This window comes from Lethenteron reissneri, chromosome 32 (assembly GCF_015708825.2).
Source record: "Lethenteron reissneri isolate LAM-NWPU_2019-01 chromosome 32, ASM1570882v1, whole genome shotgun sequence".
In the NCBI taxonomy this organism is placed as follows: Eukaryota; Metazoa; Chordata; class Hyperoartia; order Petromyzontiformes; family Petromyzontidae; genus Lethenteron; species Lethenteron reissneri.
The window spans coordinates 10,973,384-11,000,084 of record NC_083810.1 but is presented as its reverse complement, the minus strand read 5'-3'; the positions used below and the strand labels follow the sequence as shown (position 1 = coordinate 11,000,084).

General features: G+C 44.0%; 1 protein-coding gene across 1 annotated transcript in view; it reads left to right on the top strand.

Moving 5' to 3' along the window:
* The first annotated feature begins 5,301 nt into the window (after positions 1-5,301).
* The window catches only part of LOC133350026 (transforming growth factor-beta-induced protein ig-h3-like), a 37,727-nt gene continuing 16,327 nt past the window's right edge, over positions 5,302-26,701 (top strand). The window contains exons 1-8 of the mRNA XM_061563985.1: positions 5,302-5,557; positions 6,198-6,293; positions 9,365-9,429; positions 9,887-10,044; positions 13,860-14,018; positions 18,517-18,663; positions 20,826-20,967; positions 25,130-25,342. Of these exons, the coding sequence (XP_061419969.1) occupies positions 5,436-5,557; positions 6,198-6,293; positions 9,365-9,429; positions 9,887-10,044; positions 13,860-14,018; positions 18,517-18,663; positions 20,826-20,967; positions 25,130-25,342 (1,102 nt within the window). The 5' untranslated portion in view covers positions 5,302-5,435. The remainder of the gene's footprint in view (positions 5,558-6,197; positions 6,294-9,364; positions 9,430-9,886; positions 10,045-13,859; positions 14,019-18,516; positions 18,664-20,825; positions 20,968-25,129; positions 25,343-26,701) is intronic.

Here is a 26,701-nt window from a genome sequence, read left to right as displayed (position 1 = left end):
GACTTTACCGAAAGAACCAAGAAGATGATTTCCAGTGAATGTTCAGCCTCGGACAGCTCCGGCCAAAATGAAGGCCTGCGGCGCCGGCGTGTTTGTCAATCGGCTGCTGCACGAGGCCCTCTCGGTACCATGCGGATTGGGGACGGGGCGTTATTTGACGTGCTTCGCCACGCTGGTCAGTGCGAATTATTATTGAAGGTGGGCAACATGGAGGGATAGTGAAATAGAGTGTGCTGTGCCTCCCCGTCGTGCCTGCCATGTCAGCCCCATGGCGCTTTGGCAACTTGTTTGTGTGTGGTGGCCACACAAAAAAGCGCTGTCCAGGCTCAATCCGGCTTAGCTTATGAGCTTTGACGAGATCAGGCGCATTCCCCAACGATTTGGTCAAGGAGCAGTGTTCGGTCATGCAGCATATCTCGTGGAAGCTACGTGGGATTGAGACCGGTTAGTTTTTGGATGGGTGGCCACTGGGGGCTTGCCACTGGCGAGAAGATGGCAGTGTTGAATGTGGTCAACTAATATGTGCGGTGGGTTTTTTTCTCTCCAGGTTCTCTGCTAGGAAGTCATACGTTCATGAATGGAATTAGCACCAAACATGTCAGTTGCAGGATTTTCCAGAGAAACGTGTACTGAGACTTAGTGAGGCTTTCCTGGGTATATAATTTACATTTTTAACGCATTTATATTGCTACAATTGGAGAGAAAAAAAATCTACATTTTTTGGTCTTTGTTTTGAAAATATAAAAAGCTGTTCCAATCGTCAAGTAAGTCGACGGGAATGATGTTATTCATCTTCATACGCTGTGGGTAACACTGGTATTCGTGGGCAGGCAGTGTGATGTGGCACTAAGAGGCATGTGGTTCGTGTTATTGACGCTGAGCCAATAGCTTGCGATAAGCTGAAGGGGCCTTTTCACATGCCCCCAAAATTGGTGGCGCACTCAGAGACCAACACCCGGAACACGCTTTGGTCTGCAGGCAGGCTACGTTACAAATTACCCACTCGTAAAAAAAAACTCTGAAAACGTCTATGGATTCTGAATCAGTATGACAAGCGCAGTTATAGTGATTAGGAAATGCAATCATTGCATTATGATGGTACTAATTAGTAATTAGCCCAACAGATTATGTATTTTAAAATCACATCAATGGGAATTAATTAACAAACCAGGATAACTTCAACGTGTGTCGTAGAATGAAAACGTAGATTAAGTACAAAATTGGAAACAATACATTTGTAGATTATAAAAAAAATCATATTAAAAAAGTACAAAAATACATATAATTCCCCTGCGTAATGAACACAACACAATTTGGATTTAAAAGCATCTGAAGCGCATCTCCAGATGGTCTACACTCGGAGTAAACACATGCTCACCCCCAGAGTCCAAACGAGAGGGGCAATGTAAGTTTTGTGTTTCTATTTTGGCAGGGAAGGAGGTTGAGTGCTACGAGTCAGAAAGGGACTTGAGACCCATGAAGACAATTCATAAGGGAAGACGGTCATTTGCAGTCGTGTATACAAAGGCAGCATGAGAAAATGACAGTGCCTACAGACATTATATATACAAGTCACACACACCCAAAAAAATATGTTACTTTACAAACTCGCATTTAATGAATTCGGTAACGGATCACCCTGCATGAGTAATACCCTTGGGCCAACATTCACATTTGTGAGTGGTCACGCTCGGAGGATGAACACTCCACTTGGGTGGGGGAAGGTTGTTGCGTTGAAGCTCCGAGTCTGGCTGCCCCTGGACTCTGTTCCACATTTTCCACCGGGACATCACAAGCTGCGCCAACACCGGGCCCCATACAGCGTGGGGTGGATTTCCACCGGATATTTGCCGAGCTGAGCCAGAACCAAACCCGTAAACTCCGGCCTCACAATGTGTGTATGTTGAACGTTTTTCGCACCGTACGTAGCCAACCGTGCTAACGAGACACTTTAAACTGGCTCGGGAGCAAGCAGGGCCAGGTGCAGGGATAATAATCATCATCCACATTTGTTTGTTTGGATTAAGCCCAGAGGGGCCGCACTCCTGTTTACAATCCACAAGTCGTAGCGAGCAATATGCAATGATTGAAAACGTGCCTCTTTGTCCATGTGCGTACGTTGCTTTTCACAGAGTCAGTTTATTTTTCGAAAGAACTCCAACCGTGGTTCCGCTGAACTCTTTATTTCATAATTGTAATGCTCGTCCGCCTTTCAAAAAATAAATTTGGCACGTAGACTTTTTTTTTATGCAGCCATGGTGAAATGCTCGGCACATTAAACTTTCAATTCAGCCGTCACCGGTTCAATCTCCTGGCACGCCAGCTGGAGCAATGGCCAAGTTTATTCAAATCGCCCCACGTTTGTCCACTCAACGGGATAAATGGTCGATCGACAGGTTGCGTGTGGTGGGGTAAAGTCTGGGCACATCCACATATTCAAATGATGTCTGCTCATTGTGGAAAAGTAAGCCAAAATTCTATTTCACTATTTTAATTAACTTTTTTTTTACCAGGTAAGGCCCACTGAGCTATGTAGCTCTTTTTCAGAAGCGACCTGGCCACAAATGGTAGCTCAACGAAGTGGCTTATCGTGTGGAAATTTATAGCAGCCAAATACTCTGAACGCGTGTTGATACTTAATGTGGAGTGGAAATCCGGGGGACCCGGGGAAAAGTCCACGCGACCACGGGGAGAGAGGCATGCAAATTCCAAATATCCAATAGGCGTCAGGGTCGGGATCGAACCCACGACCTCGTGCATACCAATCAAGGTAGTTAACATCTCGCAACTGCGGCGCCCCCAATTGCAAGCAATTGCAGGGGCTGCCCCTACACATTATTTCGGGGCTCTGCAGAGCTCCGTGGAGTCGAGGCTTTTCCACAGACATACAAACAAAGACGCGGTATTTAACCTGAAGAGCTATGAAGTAATATTTCACAGATGATGAATTTGCAGAGAAGGTTACGTAGGTAGGTAGATCAATTAAACAACCGAATGTGAAGTAAAATAAAACGAATGTGAACTCGAACCCGAAGAAAAGATAATTTTATGGAAAACAGATAACAGTTGTTGTTAAAACAAGTTTATACAATGAGTGGATGAATCGCAGATGTAATGTCACAGTTGTCAAAAGACATTTGCAAGTAACGGTGGCACGTGCGGCTGCGGTTGATATCGAGCGAGGTGTTTTGAGAAGCACTTCACCATGAAGGAGAGAGGAGGACACAAGGGGACTTTACAATGTCGATGCCGCAGCGGCGAAAGCATCGGTACCAAGTCCAATTCTTGCTCGACATTTGAAGTTCTAATTCAATTCCTTGTGGTGTTAAACTGCTGGCTATTTGCATGGGGATTTCTGCCATTAAGAATGTTATTGTCTGTATGTATGTATACAGAACTTCTTTCGCAGCGTACGTAGCCAACTGGGCTAATCGAAGTTGCGGGGGAAGGACAGAAAACTAAACACAAAAAACTGTTCGAAAGAAATGAGTTTTAATTTAGATGATTTGAAAGTGCATAGCTCCAGTGGCTTCCCAATATCGGAAGGAAGAACGTTCCAGACGGCCAGGAGAAGCGCATCTGATGCAGTCGGCCGTCTTAGTTCGATGGCGAGCCAAAAGCCGCTGTCAGGATGATGCTCCTTGCAGTGAGCAATCAATTGCAGGGGCTGCCCCTTTAGCTTTACTTTACATACTCCTGTTGCGTTTTCCAGTTTCGTCACTCCAACAATTATTTTCCCTTGCTCAGCGAACCCGTCGCACTTGACCTTTGCTTTAACACGGCATCCTTATTCCAGTGTTTCATCACTTTGCCTGCTTCAGTTGACTGGATCAAGGCAATCTCTGTCAGCTACAGCAGGTAACTGTCAGACAAAGCAGCCATTTATTTTAAGTGCTCACACGCTAAGCCGCGGGTTGCACAGAGCGCTGCGTCTCACACATAAGCTACGGGCGGCGATTTTGAACCGCAGCTTAGGATCACAAAGTGCGAGTGTATGAAAGCGGACCGTTTGCCAATGGCCGTGCATTCAAGTAAAATCACACATTTGTCATTTTTGACTTGGCTGGAATAGGATATGTATCAACCACACCCCATTCCACAGTTACCCCCATCAGAATACCAGCTTTGTTCATCAAAGAGGGTTTTTTAGAACAATCGTGTAGACAGTTACACGCCCTAGCCAATGCTGGGTTACATATCCTGCCTGTAAAGGGTGCGAAAAAAAACCAGAACTACAAAAATACAAATTCAAAGACCTACTCGATTATTTTACCGCTGTTCAATGCGACTGTGAACCTAGCCACCTGAATTCGATTTCCAACTTCGTCTTGCATCAGTGACAAGTGATATCTGAATTGGTCGGAGGCCTGCTCCCCTCCCACTCATCTCCACGAGCCTGTGTGGTGAAGTAGAGAAAAACAACTCCCGTGGCTTACACAACACGGGGACGGAAACCTTCATCCACAAGTAGACTGACAACGTGCTGCAACATTTAATTCAATAATAATCGCAAGCCACTTCTTTTGGCATTACCGTTTCGTTCTGTGCTTTATTTTACGGAGAGATGTTGTGCATTACGGCGCAGCTGCTGCAGATTGACCCTCTGATTTCTGAACAACATTATTTTCCTAGGGCAGGACACGTTTGCTATTTTACGACGACTGCTTGATCGTTTTGTTCCGTGGTCAGTGGTGCTCCCATCCTGCCGGGCGTTGCTTCACCGTGAACGCCACTCATATTGTTTCACAACTACAGTTGAGCAGTTTTTTTTATTATCGCCACAAATGACGACGATAATTTTGAGCCCCTTTGTCAAACAACCCCTGGGCAAAGGCCCCCCCTCCCCTCATGCCGTGTCGGTCATGGTGATGTGTTTAACCATACTTCACCACGATGCTCGGTGTGGTTTTGCGAAATGGAGGGGGGGGGGTGAGGGTCCAGAACCGGTTTAGATATCAATAGATGATATCCGTGGCCAAAGATCGAACACCGTCATGATTCTTGTACCGTAATGATGACAAAACTCGACGGCATTCAATCTGACCTGGACACATATGAGTTGCGAGAAAAACTACACAATGACAGTAACGAGGCTTCAGATCATATTTTTTGTTGAATAATCAATACCACCCCAAATATTAGCAGTGAGGTAACGACTTACATTTTAAAAAAATGCCATTCCCACGAATTGCCTTGGCAGTGGTCCAAACATTACAAAAAAAAGTGGGCGGCAAAGAAAGGGAGGGATGTAGGGAGGTCTTTAGTGACTTCAGCCCTTTATTTCCCGCAGCTGTTGACTGCTAATCGCAATGTAAACACGAGCCCTTATCTGGCGGGTGGCCATTGCTAAGCAGCTTGATATAAGGCCCTTTGCTGCGACTCGGACACTTTCTACGAGGAGCAAATCCCCCGGTCTTCCCTCAGAACTCGTCCGAATGGAGTGCAAGTGGAGCGGTGGTTTTGCGGCTTTTCTGGTGTTGTGCTTAGCCCACAATGCCTCATCGTCCGCCATAGACCGACTACTCACTCACAGCCGGATCCGTGCCATAAAGGAAGGGTAAGGTGTACAACTTTCACCAAATTTGATTATTTCGCGAGAAATGTTGTTTCGTGATTTCTGAGTGAAAACATTGTTTTAATATCGAAACTTTTTTTATGAAATGAGATCATGTTGCATTGTGTACACTTGTTGAATAATCACTGCAAGGCTTTTCGCTGATACTTATGAGGACGTTAGTAATGGGCTTTTAAATTCATGCAACTTGTCAAAGTTTATTTCAAACTTCTGCCAATTAATATAAGAAACTGCAATGTACGTAATGAGCCCGGTTGATTGCACAGACATATCTAAAATAGAATGCATTCAATTTACAGGGCGGTGCATGTATAGATACTTATATTTCATGACCCTATTACAATCTCAGAAATATTGGGAAAGCGATGGCTATATTGATACACGCTATTTTGTGACAATGTTAAAATATTTAAGAGGTGCTTTGAGAGAGGTTTGAGTAAAAAAATGAAAATTAAATCTCCGTAAATAAATTTTTCCAAAATATTTTAGTGGGTCACCTATACACATTGATCACCATTTGTATCGCAAAAATATATATATTTGCTAAGTGGTTGTGCATGAACTCACATGAAATGTAAACGTTCATTTCTGGTTTTGCCGTGTGTGCGCGTACATTACGCAGACCCAACATGTGCGCTGTGCAGCAAATCGAGAACGGCAAGAAGTATTTCTCGTCTTGCCAACTGTGGTACAGAAAGAAGATTTGCAATCGCCCAGCGTAAGAACCTGAAACTGCCCGCTCACACCGCATCCATCCGTTCTGCGAGGCCCTTCATTGCTGCCGTCCGCGGGCAATTTGTGACATTAACTTCAGTGGCAACGGATAAAGTTACATGTTTAAAGTAAAATGTTTTTTGCATGTCACTTCAGTTGCATTGATTTTACAAACTGTGTGCGTCATCTCACCGCGCTTTGCTTCCTAATGCCATTGCCCATGTATTGTGTTAATTGTGAACGCCGTTTAATCGTGTACTTAATGAGAGCTTTGAAGATCGCATTGATGTCAAGGACGGATGTGATAAAGGCTTACGTGAATGCGAAAAAAAGGCAAGGCGCGTATCTCGAAGGATTTTAGCAACAACAACAACAAAATGAGGAATTATACATTGATTGCTCAATTACAGTTAAGATAGGCAATGAGCAAGGGACAAGGGGGGTAAATATGCCGAGTGTGCGTTTCCATTCCCCGCAATGTTTAGACACAGTCAGGGAAACGCCACAGGAATGCATTTACCATTGATGAAAGAAACAACACCTTTGTGTAGAATTCTTGCGAGCTCATTGAGCCTATAGACTCAACTCTGAATGGAGGCGCTTGAGGTGGGAAATATTTGGCTTGTCGCTAAAACAAGCTTCCAGAAGACATAAAACTAATTCACGATTTTCACTGGCTTATTATTTTGTGAGCGCACTTTTTTGTGAAGGTGAAGTTGAAACAATATGATATAATCGGAGGGTCAAATTACGTTTTTTTAATGTAAATTTTGCCGTGAGCCAAAGCAATCGATCAGTGGGTATTTCGTGGCCGGGCAAAATGTGGGGTACTTCACACCTGTTACAAGACGTGTAGCCAGCATGGAAAAGTAGGCCAAATACCCTTTAGAGGGGATCGCTATAACTTCCTCTGGAGCAGGCTCCTTCTGCCAGCAGGGTGCGTGAGCAAGCTATTGCAGGGCTGCATCTTTATCTTCACCTTTTACTGTTAATTATTAAGCACATGCTTTGACTATTTATGAACATTAAAAAATGCATGTAACTACATCTGTGTGTAAAAAAAAATCCCAATGTCCCGTAGATGAATTGTAAACGTATTAATTCTAGATTTGAAGCTTTCGTGACTGCAAGGATTCATATTCTTAGTTCTTTCGGTAAAGTCACGTAGGTAAAAAATGAAATTAAAATTAATAAAAATAAAATAAAAATCTCCCCTCAACTTGTATTTAAGGGCTTACATCTTGAATTCCTGCCTCACTTTATACAGCAAATCTGGCTGTGACGGTCCCACCTGATGACGGAGACTTGTGTTGCCTCCGAAACGTCGTGATTTTTATTTTATTTAATTAATTTTAATTTCATTTTTTTACCTACGTGACTTTACCGAAAGAACTAAGAATATGAATTGTAAACGATAAAAAAAAATTGTGATAGAAAAAAAATATAAACACATTTGAGCATTGTCCCTACATCAGACTTTGGGTCACAATGGCAGCCGCTCCTTAGAGCGGTTAGCTTGGAATGTGGGGGACTCAAATATAGGGGCGCTCCATTCATGGAACACGCAACCTCTTACGGGACGTGTAATCTTCTTTAGCTCTCGCACAATAACGACCCGATAGCGATGGGGGGGAAAAACCCATGCAGAGGAGTACAGTTACATGCACTTTTTTTTTCTTTCTATCTTTCCCCTCTTAATTCGCCACTAGAGTCCAGTTTTCCTTACCTTGCTTAAAATCAACTGCTACACAAACATTTGCAAGACCTGCCCTGCTGTGTTTATTATGTTTGGAACTGGTCTTGGGAACATTTTATTTTATCTGATTGCTCTGTGAAAATCCACCAAACCTCACCCAGTATGACCTGGACACATGGGATTTTTTTCCCTGAAACTTGATCATTTAAAAAATCCCCGTGGCCGAATGTGTAAGCCAACGAGTAAGATCAGAAGGCATGACCACGATTGTCACGAATACTTAAGGGCTATGAAGTCTCAATTCATGTAGACGTTTACAATGGTTCGTGGCACAATAGATGTTTTTTTTGGTCTAATTCACAGCACAGGATTAATGTCAACATAAAATCATGGTAGACAATTCCAGGGATGGAGGGGCAATTGCTAGCAAGAGAACACCGCATGTTGACAAACCCACACTAACATGTTGGCAGTAAAACAAATGTGTCGGTGTCGAAAATTGGCGTGAAGTCGACATATGGTTGAAAAGTACAAAAACGTGAATATTCTAAAAATCTTTCAATGTTTATGCAGACATTCCTCATTATATGGAGGCATTCTGAAATACGTCATGAAGTTTACCTAACTATGCTGATGCTGCTGTGGTGTAATGGTTAGCACACCGGATAGCACAGCAAGTTGAGGTATGTGAATAAAAGCTTCAAAACGCATTAGATGTCTCCAGGATGAATACATATTCTGACCAAGATTCTATTTAAAATAATGGGTCAAGTCTCTTAAATCTCCACGACTCTGTCCACCCAGAAATGTGAATGGATGCATCACAATCGACTGTCAGCTGGCATCTGGTGGGAAAAAGTGTGGATTACTCTCTCGTCTTTTGAGACATCTGGTCAACGTGGAAGAGTAGGTCAACATGCCCTCAAAGAGGGCCCTCTAGAGCTCCCAATAGTGGTGGCATTTTTGCAGTAGCATGAGCAAGTATTTGCAGAGCCGCGCCTTTACCGTGTCGCCTCATGATGCTGCAGTCTGTCACCAGTGAATCGTTTGGAAGCATAAGTTGACTCTGAATTCGCATATTTTTCATTAATTTGTAAACCTTCTTTTCGTTGTTCTCCCCGTGGTCGCGTGGATTTTCTCCGGGTCCTCCGGTTTTTCCGTACACATTTAGAAACGTGCATTTAGAGTATTTGGCTGCTATAAAATTTCACGCGATAAGCCACTTTGTTGAGCTATCATTTGTGGCCAGGTCGCTTCTGAAAAAGAGCTACATAGTTCAGTGGGCCTTACCTGTCAAAATAAAACAGTTACAAAGTTGTTTTTTATTCACATATATCTTTCATGTGGTTTGCACCTGTGCATATCTTTTTTTTTTGCAGGACTGTCTCGTACGAATGCTGTCCTGGTTACGTATCTTTGTCCGGACAAACAGGCTGCCCAGCAAGTAAGTAGGGGTCACTCCGTTCTCACTTCTCATACCGTGGAAATTGTCACCTGCCACTGGAATCTAATATTTTCACCACCGTCTTTGGGCCACGGAATGGAGATATGCACCAGGCCACGGTCATTTGAGCAGTGCAAGATTGACTTTGAGTACGTCAAACCGAATAATAGCGATTAAAGATTATAATATACGGAGCTTTGTCAATCCACCGCTGGATGAAAACCACCCCACATCTTGTTGGTCGTGGGGGTTGTTTGACCATACTTCAGCATGCAAGTCAGCACGGATTGGTGCAAGGGAGATCCAGAATCGGTTCATATATTATTCACCACTGATATTAGCCGTGGTCGGAAATCAAACCGGTGTCTCCACGGGTAAATATTACAGTGGAACAACCAGTGAGCCACCAACGTAACTGTCTGGGCGTCATTTATTTCTCTCTCCATCCCCATTGCAGTTGTCCCACTGAACAGCATTTACAAGACAGTCGACGGCCTCGGGATCAAGGTCACCAAAGCGCGGGTGGACAAGGCAGACCTGGGAAGCGACCTGGATGGGCCCGGCGCTTACACCTTCTTTCTGCCCACCAATGAGGCGTGGGAGAGAATCCCCGCAGTGCGTACGACCCACCGCACCGTTCACGATCGCAGCGACTCACGGCCACAGCTCGCATGTCCGATTATTTAAGTAATCCACCACTCGACCGGTTGATCAGGCCTACGACTCGACCGACTAAACAGACAACACGGAAATACAGTGATCCCTCGTTTATCGCGGTTAATGGGGACCGGAACCCCTCGCGATAGGTGAAAATCCGCGAAGTAGGATTGGCCCCCTAGGTATTTCCGTATATGTGTGTGTGGGTACCAGAATGTTTAAAATGTGTATATTTATACTTTATATATATATTTTACTTAAATCAATTTAATTATAAAACCTTAATATTATACATTCACTCTCTCTCTCTCTCTTTCTCTCTCTCATACGATACGTATTATGGTGTTCTACACTCACCAATGACAGTAGAATCTTGAGACTTGACTCCAGTAATGACGACGACGACGATGACAATGACGATGACAATGACGACGATGACAGACCTGTGCAGTTCGATGAATGTGATGATGAATGATGATGATGATGGTGTTACTGCACAGGTATAATGAGACCTTTAAATCAGTTCGAAAAATCCGCGATGCACTGAGGCCGCGAAACTTGAACCGCGAAGTGGCGAGGGATTACTGTAGTTGGGAGGGGGGGGGAAGTTCCCGTGTGCGACGCTGGACTCGATGTGATATGTAGGGGCTTGTTGGCTTCATTGGAGGCGTCATTTGCATCACGCTGAGCGAAGTTCTTAGGGGGTTTCCCACTTTCTGGAGGCGGGATACGGGGCCGGCCACCAGTTTTATAGAGGCCCGGAGTAATCGACTGCAAAAAAGCTCCGATTATTTTTTGTTTTATTTAAGTATGTATTTCTATTTAAAGCTTTCATCACTACAGGGATTCATCTTCTTGGTCAATCTTCTTGGTTCTTTCGGTAAAGTCACGTAGAAGGGAAATAATATTATTATAATATTATTAAATAATATTATTTCCCTTCTACGTGACTTTATTTAATAATATTATTTCCCTTCTAACGTGACTTTACCGAAAGAACCAAGAAGATTAACTATGTATGTTGAACTTCTTTCGCGCCGTACTTATCCAACTGTGCTGACCCGAGGTGCGGGGGAGGAGGACAACAAACTGAACACAAAAATAAGTTCTAAAGAAATTGGTTTTAAACTCGATTTTAGTCGGTCAGTTGACCTAATTGACTACTCGTCCCGGCTCTCCTCGCAACAGCAGGGTCAGAACCGTGGACACGTTACGCCTGTTGATTGAGCCGCAATATCAAATGTGAAAGTTTATACTGATAGGCAGAAGGCCCTTACATTGAAGGATACGTTTTTGGCTAAAAATGCCACAGTCACAACTCACAGACCGCCAGCCTCCGATCGCAGCCAGTGTCCCTGAAAGCGCGGTGCTACTCTTTTGCCCAAAATTGGGCCACAAGTGGTCTCGGAGCCATAAGAGATTGAGAGAACAAGTGTTTATTTCCCCGAGGAAGCAGTATTGTTATTAGCAGAATTGACAATAACTCGTAAATTATTCCCAAATTACACAAAAAAAGAATGAGTAAAATATATATATATTTTCTCTTTGATCAATACCACTCATAGTTATATTAACTACAGTGGTTGCAACAACAAAAAACAGTCACGCTGTAAATCGCAGGCGTAGTTCAAGTCCTCGTTTAAACATCTCCAATGATTAGCACGATGTGGTCTCAAAATGTGCCCCGCTCAATCTCAATAATTCTTCGAAACTTTTTTTTAAGTTTTAAGGCCCTAAAGTTATGCAAGGGTTCCTGAGACAACGTGTGGCACTTCTCGGTTGAGGTTATCCGTCCTTTCTGTAATGGACAAACGTGTGGTAGTGTGGGTAAATCAATTATAAATGACACACGCTACAATATTTTAAGTTATTTCCATTGCACAGGGCAATGTATTGTTACTGCAGCATGATATTATTTAAGTGATAAATAATTTGTTTTAAGTGTGTCGTGCTCTTGAATAAAATTCAAATGTACACCTTAATCCTTTGCAATGTAACACAGAAAAAGAATGGACAAGTTTATTAAATCCCTCCCGCCACCCCCCTGTCCACCCAGCAATATAAACGACGACACCACGGCTTAGTCGATCGGCAGGTCACGCGTGGTGGAGTGAAGCGTCAAGACGCAAAGTATCAAGACGTCTTTCCAGCGTGGAAGAGTAGGCCAAAGTACCCTCCATGAGGCCTCTCTAGCACTCCCTCTAGTGGAGGCCTTTGAGTCAGCAGTGGCGTGAGCAAGTATTTGCAGGGCTGCGCCTTATATAAAAACAAACATTGAAATGGAAATTGTGTTATTAAGCATTATTACCGATATAAATACTTTAGGAAATACTTAAAAAGCAAAAAGTTTTTACTCGCGTTACTTGTTTTTTTTGTACTTTATTTGCTTGGATGGAAACTGTTACTAATCTGGAAAAATACATGTTTAGATGTGGGCCCAGTGAAAACAGCCGAATTCGTGGAATAAATTCGCCGGAATTGCGTGTGCTTCTTTCAAAAAACCAGCTCGCATATATATATTTCAAAAAGTTTCGCGAAAAACATTTACGTTACACATCTATAAAACCCTGAAAAACGTGCTCCTTGCCAATAATATGAAATAACATTTATAGTTCTGATTGTTTATGCTTGAGTCGCGCGTAGCATGTTGTTTAGTCTTCGGAGCAATTCCGAATTTAGTCATAATTGGTTGTCCAATAGATAAACTTGCCCCGCCATAGGAACGTAGAGTTTCCTCGACACTCAATGACTTCGAACAACCAGGACATGATAACTCCCCCACACGTCTTTTGAACGAGACACCAACTTCGAGTTTTAACTATTTTCGCAATGTTAAATGTCATCACTGAAATTGACAAAAACAAAGAAATTGTCCACCTTTTATATTTGCACCTGATAATACAAACATATGCCAGGTCTCTCTCACGCAATAGCGATGGCTATACTTCTCTTTGGCATGGTCGACATGGAAAAGGCCAGGCTCGAGGCTCTCCTCTTTTCTTCTTCAGATTGCGACTCTGTGGAGTGTCTTCATGAATGCCATCGCAATGACCCCCTTGGTCTATAGAATTCTACCCATCCTACCCTGCTGTACAAAAAATATTAAACACTCTGGATGGACCATTCCTATATTTTATATAGTCTTGAGATACGGTCACATTTGGACTCTTTACAGCTCTAAATGTCATTGCATTTGATCTCAATTGGCTCTGACAAGGCCAAAGAGCCCACCCATTAAGACAGGCGCGGTTTTTGCGGTCGCGCAGCAAACATTTCTCAGGTTCTGGCACGGCGCGCTCTCCAACATATCGCTGCATCTACTGGGAGCCTCAGTTCAGTGCCAGAAGAAACCTCCTAAGCGGAGTAATGTCAGACATCGAGCCAAACAGCACGCGGCACAAACCATAAACACATCGGAAAGTCAGTCCACCCATCACCTGGGATCAGTGACGAAACTAAATGATCATCTCAGGGGTTGCGGGCAATCAGTCAAGTGGGGCCCCAATATTTGATCTATCTTACACGGTCGCACCTAGGCTATTCGATATCGTGCCTCCCCTTTGCCTAATCACAATCGTGACGCTCACGGTCTCGAACATTTACCGCTGTCGTGCTTGTCAAGGGGGACCCAACTCGTTGCTTTGGCCACGGGGGGGGGTGGAGGGGGGAGCAAGGCACCCCCTTGCCCCCACGTGCGTTACGCCGCTGGCTGCTGGGCTGCCGCTGCTGTCGCTGCTACGTTGTTGCCGTGTGCGCGGGGGGTCACGGGGCAGGCGCAGGCAGCGGAGCTGGAGGACCCGGCGGTGCTCAAGTCGCTGCTGCTGTCGCACGCCGTCAACAAGCGGCTGCTCTCCCGACACCTCAAGTCCGGCTCTGCGCTCGCCTCCATGCAGTCCGGCCGCTCCATCTACGTGCAGCAGTCACCCAACGGCGTGAGTGGGCCCGCCGTGTCTCTCTCGAGTAGAGTCTGTGTTCTACTACAACGCGGTAGTTAGTTGCGTTCCCGCGAGAACACCGCATTGTGGTGGAAAAATCGCGTTAAAATGAGCATTAATGTGGGGTAAAGCACAGTCCGCGATAACGCACGTGAGAATACGGTAACGCAGGCTGAACAAAGACCGAGGCATCCAGCAGCATCCCGCCTTGTGTGATGCAACGCCGATGCAGACGTACGACCGCTTGCTCCTACTCGCGTGAAGCAGTTCTGTTCGCTTCATCGCGTTACGTTTGTTACGTTAGAGAAAAAAAATGTGTTTCCTCATACATTCATCGCGAGAAAAAGGACTGCGTTTTATTTTATAATCTTGCACAATGCTGCGATGGTGGCGAACAGTGCGCTGCTCGTAAGCGTTTCTCTTCCCCGCCATACCGGGTTCCGCACTTGCACCGGTCGGAAATCCAACAAGATCCCGCTGATTATCCCTCAAGGGAAACTCAAACAAGAAATCCGCCTGTTCGGTCGCGTTGACATTGTGCGCTTTTAAATCCACGAGGATTGTCCACAAGTGGGGCAACATCCCCCCACCGCGATGTTCCAGTTTCATGGCCAGGTTGTAAAATCAGCCACGATTAACGTAAAGTGTCGGATTGTTCTTCGCCAAACACTTGCTGTGGCCAATCTTCTGAAAAGTCCTCGATTCAAAAGCTTAATCCCAAGGCATGCAGAGCGTTGCAAGCGTTTCTGTGCGCCGTATATTCTCTGCATCGTGAGCCGCACTTTTTTTTCATCTCGCTGTAATTTTAAGCAACAAAAGTTAACAGGGTGCGTCTTATACTCCGGTAGGTGTGTATGCGATAAGAATCGTGTAACTCTAAAGCACTGGGCAGTTTTTAATATCAGGCATAAGTTTGGAATGCGTCTTACTTTTCGGGGAAACTTTATAATCCAGGGAATACGGTAACTGGCATCAAACAAATGCCACAAAAAGATGCGCCTTTCTTATACATGTAGCAATATAGTGCTGGCGTTTGTTTGTGAAAGATGCCTATCATTCGGCGGCCTGCAAATGATGTTCAGCACATGTACACTGGTGCCTTCCTGCACGCCTGGTCATTGTCATTGTGACACTCTCCCGCTCCACGTCTGAGGGGGGTGCAACCTTGAGTCAACGTGTTTGGATGAGGGGAGTGGGTGGTGGTGGTGGTGGTTGTTGCAGGTAGCAGGTAGGCAAGGCCACAATGGGGCTGTACACACACGTGGGTTTCGCGTCGACGTGGGGTTGAAGCTCCTTCGACGTAAACGAATCGACATAAAAATTTTGATTTAAAGCTTTCGTGACTGCAGAGATTCATATTATTGGTTCTTTCGGTAAAGTCACGTGGAAGGGAAATAATAAAATAATAAAAATATTAAACAATTAAATTCTCACGACGTTTCGACTGCAACACGAGCAATCATCATCAGGTGTGAAAACCACAGCCACTATTTTCAAAAATGTTCTTGCTGTCCTCAGAGATTCACTCCACATCTTGCCAAGCTCTTGACTGGGTTATCGAATTTCGATTTAAAGCTTTCGTGACTGCAGGGATTCATATTCTTGGTTTTTTCGGTAAAGTCACGTAGAAGGGAAATAATAAAATAATAAAAATATTAAACAATTAAATTCTCACGACGTTTCGACTGCAACACAAGCAATCGTCATCAGGCGTGAAATCCACAGCAAGAACATTTTCTTGCTATATTTTTATTATTTTATTATTTCCCTTCTACGTGACTTCACCAAAAGAACCAAGAATATGAGTCGACATCAGTTGGGAGGCAGAGAAGAGGAGTCGGAATAAATTTCGACTTAAACTTTCGTGACTGCATGGATTCATATTCTTGGTTCTTTCGGTAAAGTCACGTAGAAGGAAAAAAAACATAATAAGATACAATTCTCATGACGTTTCGGCCACAACGCAAGCAGCCGTCCTCAGGTGAAGAACAGGGCTGTCGGAAAGACAGCGTCTGAATGAACACTGCTAAGCTTGGCAGCGTATTTTTTGACCCAGCTTAAAAATACGCTGCCAAGCTTAGCAGTGTTCATTAGGACGTTGTTTTTTTTCCGACAGCCCTGTTCTTCACCTGAGGACGGCTGCTTGCGTTGTGGCCTAAACGTCGTGAGAATTTTATCTTATTATTATTATTTTATTATTTCCCTTCTACGTTACTTCTCCAAAAGAACCAAGAATATGATTCTACATTAGTTGCGAGTTGGGGGGAGAGGGGATTTACCGTGGGCACCGCCCAACCGTCAACCTCAGGGCTCGCGCGAAGAGGCGTCAACTTGGGCTGAAAGATTTGGGAAAAATATCTAATTGCAATTTGTCTGACAGATATTGCGATTGCGATTTGATTTGCGGTAAAAAAATTCAAGTCAAGCTTCAGTTCGATATTCAGTGTGTAATAGATTTAAAACGTGTGATGGAGCATTACCACGTGATACCATCAAAACATGAACTGCTCCTAATGTTCTAATGCAAGGATAAGAACTTAAAAGATATGAATTGCTTCCAACATGTATTTATTAAAATACTTTAATTTAAATAGAACAATCAAACATAGAACAATTGTTAAGTTAAATAAATAAAGTTATAAAAATAAGAAATTTAAACATTTCCAATAAGAAACTAATCGGACTTTTCAAATCGCAAAAACATCGCAGCCTTTGCGATTTGCTAATCGCATTGTTTAAAATTGCGATTTCGATTTAAAATCGATTAGCCGTTCGGCCTTAGCTTCAAAGTCCCGAACGAACGTTGGTGCAAAAAAAAAGAAATTGGCAACCCGTGCCAAATCTGATAGGATTCACGGCGCCTAAGCACTCCGTATACAGCTGTCGGCTACGGATACCATGGCGACGTTATGGACAAACACCAACGCGAGATTTACCGGCCATAACCCCCGCATGTGCGAAACGCGCCTTCGGGGAGTTGTGTCGATGTTACGACAATGTTATTGTCGGCACGGGATGGCCCCGGCCATTGGAGGGGGCGGCAGCCAACTTTACGTATGTGTATATATATGTGTTGAATTTCTTTCGCACCGTACGTAGACAATCATGCTAAGAAAGCTGGACACAGCCTCGCTTCTCTGCATGTGAAACGCAACAGAGTTGAGTTTGTTGATTTATTTCTTGTCAAATCTGTAAAAGGCGAGAAAACCCCGTCATAACAGGATAATGGTGCAGGCTGGGAAACCAGAAGTTTCAAACGAGGCACAAACATGCGTAAAAAGCACAGAGCCTTTTGTGCATTGTGCAAAAAAAAATCAACATTTCCTGAAGAAGTGCATTGTGGTCCTCTTCAATCCCCATCTTCAATCCCCATCAAAATAAAAAAGGTCAATAATGTCAAATATTCTTGGTTCTTTCGGTAAAGTCACGGAATGCTGTCTTTCCGACAGCTCTGTTCTTCACCTGAGGACGGCTGCTTGCGTTGTGGCCGAAACGTCGTGAGAATTTTATTATGTTTTATTTTTATTATTTTATTATTTCCCTTCTACGTGACTTTACCGAAAGAACCAAGAATATGAATCCCTGCAGTCACGAAAGCTTTAATCGAAATAATGTCAAATGTCGGTTACATTTGCTAAAATGGATTTTGACGGTGACCTCTACAATGCAACTTCTTCAGGAAACGCCGATGGGTTATTTCGCCATACGCACCGAGGCAATGCGCTTTTGACAACTTTGTGATGTCTTGTTGAGCTGCGTGTTGCCTCAACAATGTCGACTTGCGTGGAATCAGACGCACTTCTGCAGCCGTCTGGAATGCGCTTTCAGATGCGCTTCTGCGGCCGTCTGGAACGCTCTTCCGTCCAATATTTGGAAGCCACTGGAGCTGTGCACTTTTAAATCTAGATTGAAAACTATTTTTTTTAGAACTGCGTTTTGTGTTTAGTTTGTTGTCCTTCCCCCACACCTCCGATTACCATGGTTGGCTACGCACGGTGTGAAAGAAGTTCAACATAAATACAAGCAATGTCGACCTGCATTGAGTCGACGCAAAAATGTGCACGCGGAAGGCCGCCGTCACACGCACCCCATGACGGACGCGACGTCCGCGACCGTCAGTTCGCTCACGACTTGCGCTACCCGGTTAACCTGCAACGCGATGTTTCATTTCAAGATAATGGCGTTACGTTGCAGTTCACATTCGCCTTGCAGCACGACAAAACTCAGGGCAATCATCTGTAATAACTACACAATTTTTTTTTCTCTCCCCAACTGCGGACTGTGTCTGTAATTACACGCCATACCGTGTAATTACACGGTAACTCCATTTGCTTTTTTTAACTTACGTGAGCCAGTTGTTCCGTGACCCGTTCTTATGCAAAGTCACGCAGCACGTGGCCATATCCGAGCGCAATTTGTCAAATGGCGAGTGGCTGCTGAGAACCACAACACACGCACCCAGGCAAGCAAACTGCTTTTTTGCCCGAGAGCGCAGATCCTGACGGTGAACTGCGTCCGCGTGATCAAGCCGAATATCCTGGCCACCAACGGGGTCCTGCACATGGTCGACGGAATCATCCCAAGGGTCTCCAACAACATCCGCAAGATCCTGGAAGAGGACAGCGAGCTGTCAACGCTGAAGGTCACGCGCTCGTGACACGCGCACTCTCACCAACGCCCTCTCACCAACACCTTCCTCACCAATGCCATTCTCACCAACGCCCTCTCACCAACACCTTCCTCACCATTGCCATCCTCACCAACGCCCTCTCACCAACGTGCACGTGTGCCCAACTTTAAGAATGGACACAAGTCGCCCCGAGCGTGCCCGACCTTGTCGGATCTCGGAAGCTAAAGCAGACCGGGCCTGGTTCCTGGCGAATATGAACTTGCCTGGGAATGTCAGCTGTCGTAGGCTTGGGCTGAGAGGTGCACAAGAGATGGTAGTACAGCAATGGATGCTTGAATCTACATTTGTGGAGCTTAGTCCCTCTTACGCATGCTTTTTTGTTTTGCCCCTGAGTGTTCTTTTGCCTGCCCACGTGCAGCAAAAAAAAAATCATGGGAATTGGCGTAAACGTCCCAATGTTGGTCGCGACTGAAAAAGTGTTCAGGTTCGGTGAGGCCTTCGTGCGTAAAGTTCATCGTCATTTTGAATATAAGAAACCCAACTTACACGTCCGCTGCATTGCAGCTTTAATTCTGAATTACATTAGACAAGATTGTTGGGTTCTTTGTAGGGGTGGGATGATGCATCGATGCGTAGCTTGATATCAGTTCTTTGTATAAGAATCGATGGGTTAATTTTTGTTGTATTCGTATATGTATCTAGAATGTATTTGGTTCGTCACCCCGACAGCCACTGCAATATATAAAAAAAAAGAATCGATTTTTTTTGTCGAAACGCCAGCGGTAATGGAAAGGTTGCGGGCCAAGTGGTTTACAGATACCATCTCTCGTGCTTTGCATTGGGGCAAGCGTGTGAGCAGAGGTCACTTTAGGCACGTGTGTTTCGTCAGAGCCATGCCAACCCAGCAAACACCAGAGAGCACTGGGACTCTTCGGGTGCCAATCCAATTCGAGTCGGGGGGGTGGGGGGGGTATTGATGAAAAACGTGATGTCAGCATAGCGAAAGTCAAACTGAAATTCGTAACAATAGTCAGAAGATTTGGATACGTTTTCCTTTCGGTACACGAACCAAAATACGTGCCTGTAATCCCCATGTGGATGGCAACGTTTGAGACTTCACCGGGACATGGTCCAAGTCAGTCAAAGGAGCTGATTATCAACAACAGCAGCTCATGGAGCAATTGCGTGCAGTGTGGCCTGCTGCTCGGGACTCAATGTGACTCCAACATTCAGTAACTATTTCCCGTGGATGAAAGATGACTAACATACACTCCTGGAACATGAATTGGTTGTTGTCAGAATGTCACTGTTGTGTTGGGGAAAACTTTCCCATGTGTTTTCCTTGCCGTGAAGCGAAAGGAATGCATTTAACTATTGAATGGAATGGAAACGTAATGGAACACAGAATTAAATAAAGTATACTTTTTGGATGCTTCTCTCTTTGATTTCCACGCGAGATTCTGCCTTGAGGTTGACGTAGATTGCCAGGATTTATCGCCAGGTAAAGAGCCCATTGCGAGGAGACCAAACTAAATGCAGAGCCAAACAAAAAACAAAATAGCATTGTTTTACTGGTTTTTTTTACTGTTTAAAATTACGATAATATAATTGAAACTTGAAACCAGTTATCGATTTAAGAGAGCCTGTTGTTTTGTTTTTAATGGGAGTGAATCAGTGGCAAAATAGCGCGCTGTGCTGTAAATCTGGTAACCTGAGTTTGATAACTCATCCTGGTCAGCATCGGTGGGCCAGTGTCGTCTGAACCGATCTTTGGACCACCACGCTTCCACCAACCCACGCTGGCCAGTGCGGTGAAGTATGGTTAAACAATCCACATGATCGACACGGCGTGGGGAGGCCTTCATCCAGCAGTGGATTTACGTACGGTTGTAATTTATTACGTCATTTTTAATCGCCAAATGAGACCAGAAGTTGGGTAAAGAATAAATATATGATTCTGCAAACAGGTTTGAGACTGCAAACAGCTAAAAAAACTGAAATCAAATGGTTCATGGAAATTAAATAGAATACAGATTATTACAACATCAAAACACATTACTACGCAGTGGATTATTACAACCGTTTAAAACAAAAATACAAGAATAGAAATTAAATAATATCAACATTTAAATGGCTTGATTAAAGAGGCCATTTCTTGTTTGTAACGCGTGCAGTTGGCGATCCAGAAGGCTGGGCTGATGGACATGGTGACCAAGGAAGGCCCCATCACTCTACTAGCTCCAACCAACGCCGCATTTGAGAAGGTGCCTGTGGACGTTATGGAGCGCATCCTGAAGGATCCTACCTCCCTCAAAGGTAAGGCCGTAATAGAAGATTGTAATTCTACTACAGTCACCGAAACTCATACAACACTTCCCCCAACCCCGCCCCAAAAAATGTGCCGCCAAGCTGCAGTGTCCAAGAAGGTGGACAAGGTGCAACAGGGAAATAATAAAATAATAAAAATTAATAAATAATAAAATAATTCTCACGACGTTTCGGCTACAGCGCAAGCAGCCGTCCTCGCCTGAGGACGGCTGCTTGCGTTGTAGCCGAAATGGTTGCTTGAAGCCGAAACGTCGTGAGAATTATTTTATTGTTTTATTTTTATTATTTTATTATTTCCCTTCTCCGTGACTTTACCGAAAGAACCAAGAAGATGAATCCCTGCCGTCACGAAAGCTTTAAATCGAAATGTAAGGTGCAACAAGTTGCACCTTGTCCAGCTTCCCCCTTCACGTCGGCATATTTTAGCAGTTCGTTACGTACGCCAGGGGGGTCCCCAACCTCCCAGGTCGCGGACTGGTACCGGTCCGTGGCCTGTTAGGAACCGGGCCGCACAGGAGCAGGAGGTGAGCGGTGAGTACGTGCGTGGCCCGCCAATTATTTTATTTACCACTTCCGTCCGCGCCTCAGCCACAGTGTTGGTGAGCCCACAAGCTGCTAACCCCTAGCCAACATGAGTAAAAAACAAACGTTGCTGGAGAACTTCTTTGAAAAGGGGGAAAGACCCAATGATGAACCCCCCCCCCTCCCCCCCGGTCCGTGAAAAAATTGTCTTCCACGAAACCGGTCCCTGGTGCCAAAAAGGTTGGGGACCGCTGACGTAGGCTGTGAAGAAAGTTCCAACATACGCGCGTACAACTCTAGTCTCTGTACCCGACCACAAACCACCCTTCCCTCTGTTATCATCATGTAGCACGGTTGGCTACGTACGGCGCGAAAGAAGTTCAACAAACATGCGCACGTATCATTGTTCGTACTGCGCCCTCCCACGCAGTGCGTTCCAAGAAGCCACGACGGTTGCCATCATTGGACGTAAACTCGTGAGTTGTTGTTCATCCAGCCACGCGCTGAAAAAGAAGAAGAAAACCTCGAAATTAAATCACATACGGACAAAGATCACGCATAACAACTGTTGCAACTCAAAGTCGTATATCCTGGGATGATGGTTTCGAATCACAGAGGTCATTTAAACAGTTAAAATTGAGTGTTTGAAAGACCCTTCTGAAATTTGTAATGTCCATATTAATTCTATTTTTTGGTCTTTTGGTAAAGTCACGTAGAACAAAAAAACTAACAAAAAACTCCGACGTTTCGATCGCAACACAGGCAATCGTCGGGCTGACCAGCCCCACCCCACCCAGCCCCACCCCTCCCACCCCCCACCCAGCCCCTCCCCACCCTCCCCTCCCTACCCAGCCCCACCCTGCCCACCCAGCCCCTCCCCACCCTCCCCTCCCCACCCAGCCCCTCCCTCCCCACCCAGCCCCTCCCTTCACAACGGACGGACGGACACAATAATCAATCCCCTGTGGGTTGGTGTAACCAGAGGTTCTTACCAGTATAAACTTATACAAATTCAAACATAGCTAAGTAAGGGAGGTTAACTGCACTTTAAAATGTGCAAGATGTAGAAGGCTGACTAGATAGGTCATGCAATTGAGAAATCTGCACAATTACGCTCTGAAAATGAAAAGTTTTAAGTGTCTTCATGAACCAGGAAAACCATGTTAAAGGTTTTGTTTTAAACTACACTTAACCACATATAATGAGCATAATGACCGTTTCGAGTTAATATTTATACAAAAAAAATGTGTGGTGACTGCCGTAGTTTAATATGGTTTTATTTACAGGATATCCATACTTGGCTACAGATCACAATGTCAAATAACTGCTCATGTGCAGATGACATTTAAAAAATTGAACGTTTTGGCCCAGCTGGTATTGTTATGGCATTTGAAAAGTATTATTGCTACCAAAACTTAAGCATCTTGTAAAATATTTCAAGGCCAGTTTTTTTTACTTTGCACTGCGCTGTTTGTGTGTTTTGTGTAGAGTAAACTTTGGTAGAATTTAAAAGCAGGTTCATTCTTCCATCAACATCTGTGCCGCTTGCCTGCAGTAAGGAGCTGCCTAAACCCTCCCGAGGGGAAACTTCGCGATGCATTTTGGGTAGCTTAACACGTGGTCTGGGCTTATTCGCAGGCCATTAGCAGACAACGGAGAACCCACGAGACACAGATAACTAACCGCCATGCAAACAAGAACAGACGCAATTCACCGCGGTTACTTTCCTGATATCCCACATTGTTTGCAAGCAAATGCCACAGTTGTTAAGTCGTGCCAAATTTTGTTATAATAGCTGGAAGTTTGTGGTTTTCTGCATGACTGCTTAAAACATTTTCCCTTCTACCAGAGGTTGAAATATTTGATCGGTTCACATGTTTTAGCTACACAGGGATCTGAATACCGCATTTCATGCCGCCAAATAAATTAAAAATCGGAACACAATCTGCATTATTATTGTATTACGTAATTTATTGCAGCTCACATTAACATTAACTCCAGTTTTATATATAAATAGCCATGCAGCGTATCTTACGCGGCAGACTGCTTTCTCTGTGTTATTGAGATAGTTTTCAAGATAATGAAGGACTCTTGATTATTCCCAATGAATAGACGATGACCAAAGAAGGTTTATCGGTACCACGTGGGGTGCAAAATGGTGCATGTAACCACCATGGGCCGCATCTCGCCATGGGTGATGATTTACACCACTTTTTTTAATTATATTCTCTTATTAAACATGATACCAGTGCCCACTCTTTGATTGTTTCAGTAAAGTCACGTAGAAAGAAAATAAATTAAATAATTTAAAATTAAATAATTAACTTTTTAACTAAATCTTTTCTTTTATTTCTACGTCACTTTACCGAAAGAACCTAAGAGTAATTCCTGCAGTCACGAAAGCTTCAAATACCAGTGCCCAATTTCGGACGCGTTTTCATTATCGGCTACGACTGAATTTGCCATCATCCAAATGGATGATCTCGTGATAGGATTGATAAAGAATATAATTGTTGGAATTTGTCACCTCAGGCCGTACCAATAACCATTTTCAAGCCAGTGTGCCGAGGATGAGATAAGAGTTATAATAGAGCTCAGATGCTTAATCTTTTTTAAAATGCACTTTCAAAAACAGCGACTACAGCCAGAATGGCGATAATCAAATTCAAATCCCATGACTCTGGGACTGATAAAAACATGAGTACCACTTTGTGGGAAGTTTTCCTAGACGCGATAGACAAACTCTGATTTCCTCCCACTTGTAATAATATTAAAAAATAAAGTTACTGGCCAAACATCTTAAGCAGAACTCTCCTGGAATGAATATTACGATTTTTACAGCGATTTCCAGGGTAAATGCAGAAACGGTAAAATCAGTCCACACAAATAAAACACCTCGTGCGTGCTTGTAAATGTAATACGATCGCATTTTTATTAATATCCTATCTAAATGTGACCCCATGTCAAAAGGATTTTGAGAAAATGTGCACACTAAGTGATTTTGTAGAAGGAGACGGCCAATCGGGGACTGAGCAAAATAAGAAGAATTTTATTCTTGGTTCTTTCGATATAAGGGAAATGATAAAAAAAAAAATGTTATCTATTTTTTGTTTTATATTTTTATTATTTTATTATTTCAAGATTATGAATCCCTGCAGTCACGAAAGCTTTCAATCAAAAGAAGATCTTGATCTGGAATTTTAAGAGGGGGTAAGGAATCGATAGCATGGGTGGCTGAGGGAAGAGAGTCCCCAGGCTGTGGGGGATACAACAGAGGAGAGTGAATGAACTCACTGAGCAGAGGTTGATTGGGAGGGGGCTTCGAAAGGGAATTGGGGTTGAGATGGGAAGACGTAAATAATTTGATGTCGCAAACATTTTAATTCATACCTTGTGTTCCACCTAAGAAAATGTGAGCATTAATGAATGTCTATTTTTTTTAAAAACTCAATCAATGGCTTTCAATTAGAACCAAGTGATAGTTAATCGATACATCGCCTTCCTGTCGATTGGGAGGCCCGAATAAATATTTACGAAACACAAGAGCGAAACAAACCCACAACTAACGTGGCCTCACGTTCACTACTCACCCCGCCATCACCACCCTCTGACCTTTCCCTCCTGACAGCGCTCGTCACGCACCACCTCATCCGCGCGGTGCACTGCTCCGAGGCCATCCTGAGCGGCTCCAGTGTGGACACAGTCGAGGGCTCCTCGCTGGTCATCGGCTGCGACGGGGACCGCTTGACCATCAACGCGGAGGCGGTGATCGAGCAGAGGGACATCGTGGCCACCAACGGTGTGCTGCACAAAGTCAGCGAGGTCTTCATCCCCGACTCGGGTGAGACGGACGCCGCATCACGCGAACTTCGCTTCGACTGAGATCATTAAGATTTGTTTTGCCGCTATATATGTAGTTGAAGTGTCTCTCTCTCTCTCTTTCCCCGTGGTCGCGTGGATTTTCTCCGGGTCCTCCGGGTTTTGTCCCTCCACACTTAGAATCAACGTGCGTTTTAGAGTCTTTGGTTGCTCTAAATTTCCACTTTGGTGAGATATCCATTTGTGGCCACGTCGCTTCTGAAAAAAAGTTAATACCTCAGTGGTTTTACCTGGGAAGATAGAAACAAAGTTTCGTTTTATTTGTTTCTTTTTTTAAGTGATTTGTTTACCTTTCGCATACGTTGCATTCCTTTCGTGTTTTTGTATTACTCTTTGGGTCTTTCGGTAAAGTCACGTAGATAGAAAAATAAACAAATAAAAAATAAATCACGACGTTTCGATTGCAACACAAGCAATCGTCTTCAGGTGAAAAAATACAGCAGGTGGACTGCTGACGCAGGAAGAAATGAAACGCTCTGACCCACCCCATTAGATTATTCGAGTCTAAATAAAGATTCTGATTCAACTTTACTTCAAAACGGCACCCATTACTCAGGGGTTCGTTTCTCCCTCCGTATATTCCGGAAAGCTGATAGGTTGCCTTGGAGATTCAGAGATTATTAGCGTAAGGCACTACCACCAGAGTACAAGTTACGCCTATCCATAACAATTATTTCTGCACCCAATATCCCTATAAGCCTACGAAGAGGTTTGTAAAACGAATGAGGACAAAATCAGGTGAGATGAATATTGTGCGCCAAAATTATTATTTATGAAAGTGTTCTGGACTGTTCCAGCCAAAATTAAGCACTGCAGCTACTAAAAGCAAAGGTTGTGGTCGAAAGGCCATGTATAAACAGTCGGATCGCAAATCTGAGGTATAATATATTTTTAATACGAGGGGACAAAGCCTGGGTAAAACCAGCTACATCCCCATGAGCTCCACTTGAACTGCACTTTCAGCTGCGCCCATTTCTGAAAGCAAAGGCTGTGATCATAAGTAACCACCACATACGGTATGTATATATATATACACATACACACGGTCACCCATGTATAGATGTCCCATTGGTTATAGAATGAAAAACTGTCAAAGCGAAAGCCTCCGTGAGTGACAGACCAGAGTGATTGATTGCTTCTCGATGGGTGTATTTCTACCGCGTAGGTTTTCGCCATTGTGCTGTGGAGCACTCCGATGTTTGTGTTCGGCATGTCCCTCGCGTGCCTCGGTTTTTATCCGTTTGCTTGTGAGAAATGTGCAACCTGTGCTTTCCATAGGGACACTTTTGGAAAAGTTTTGGCTTGTAAGCTTCTTGATTTG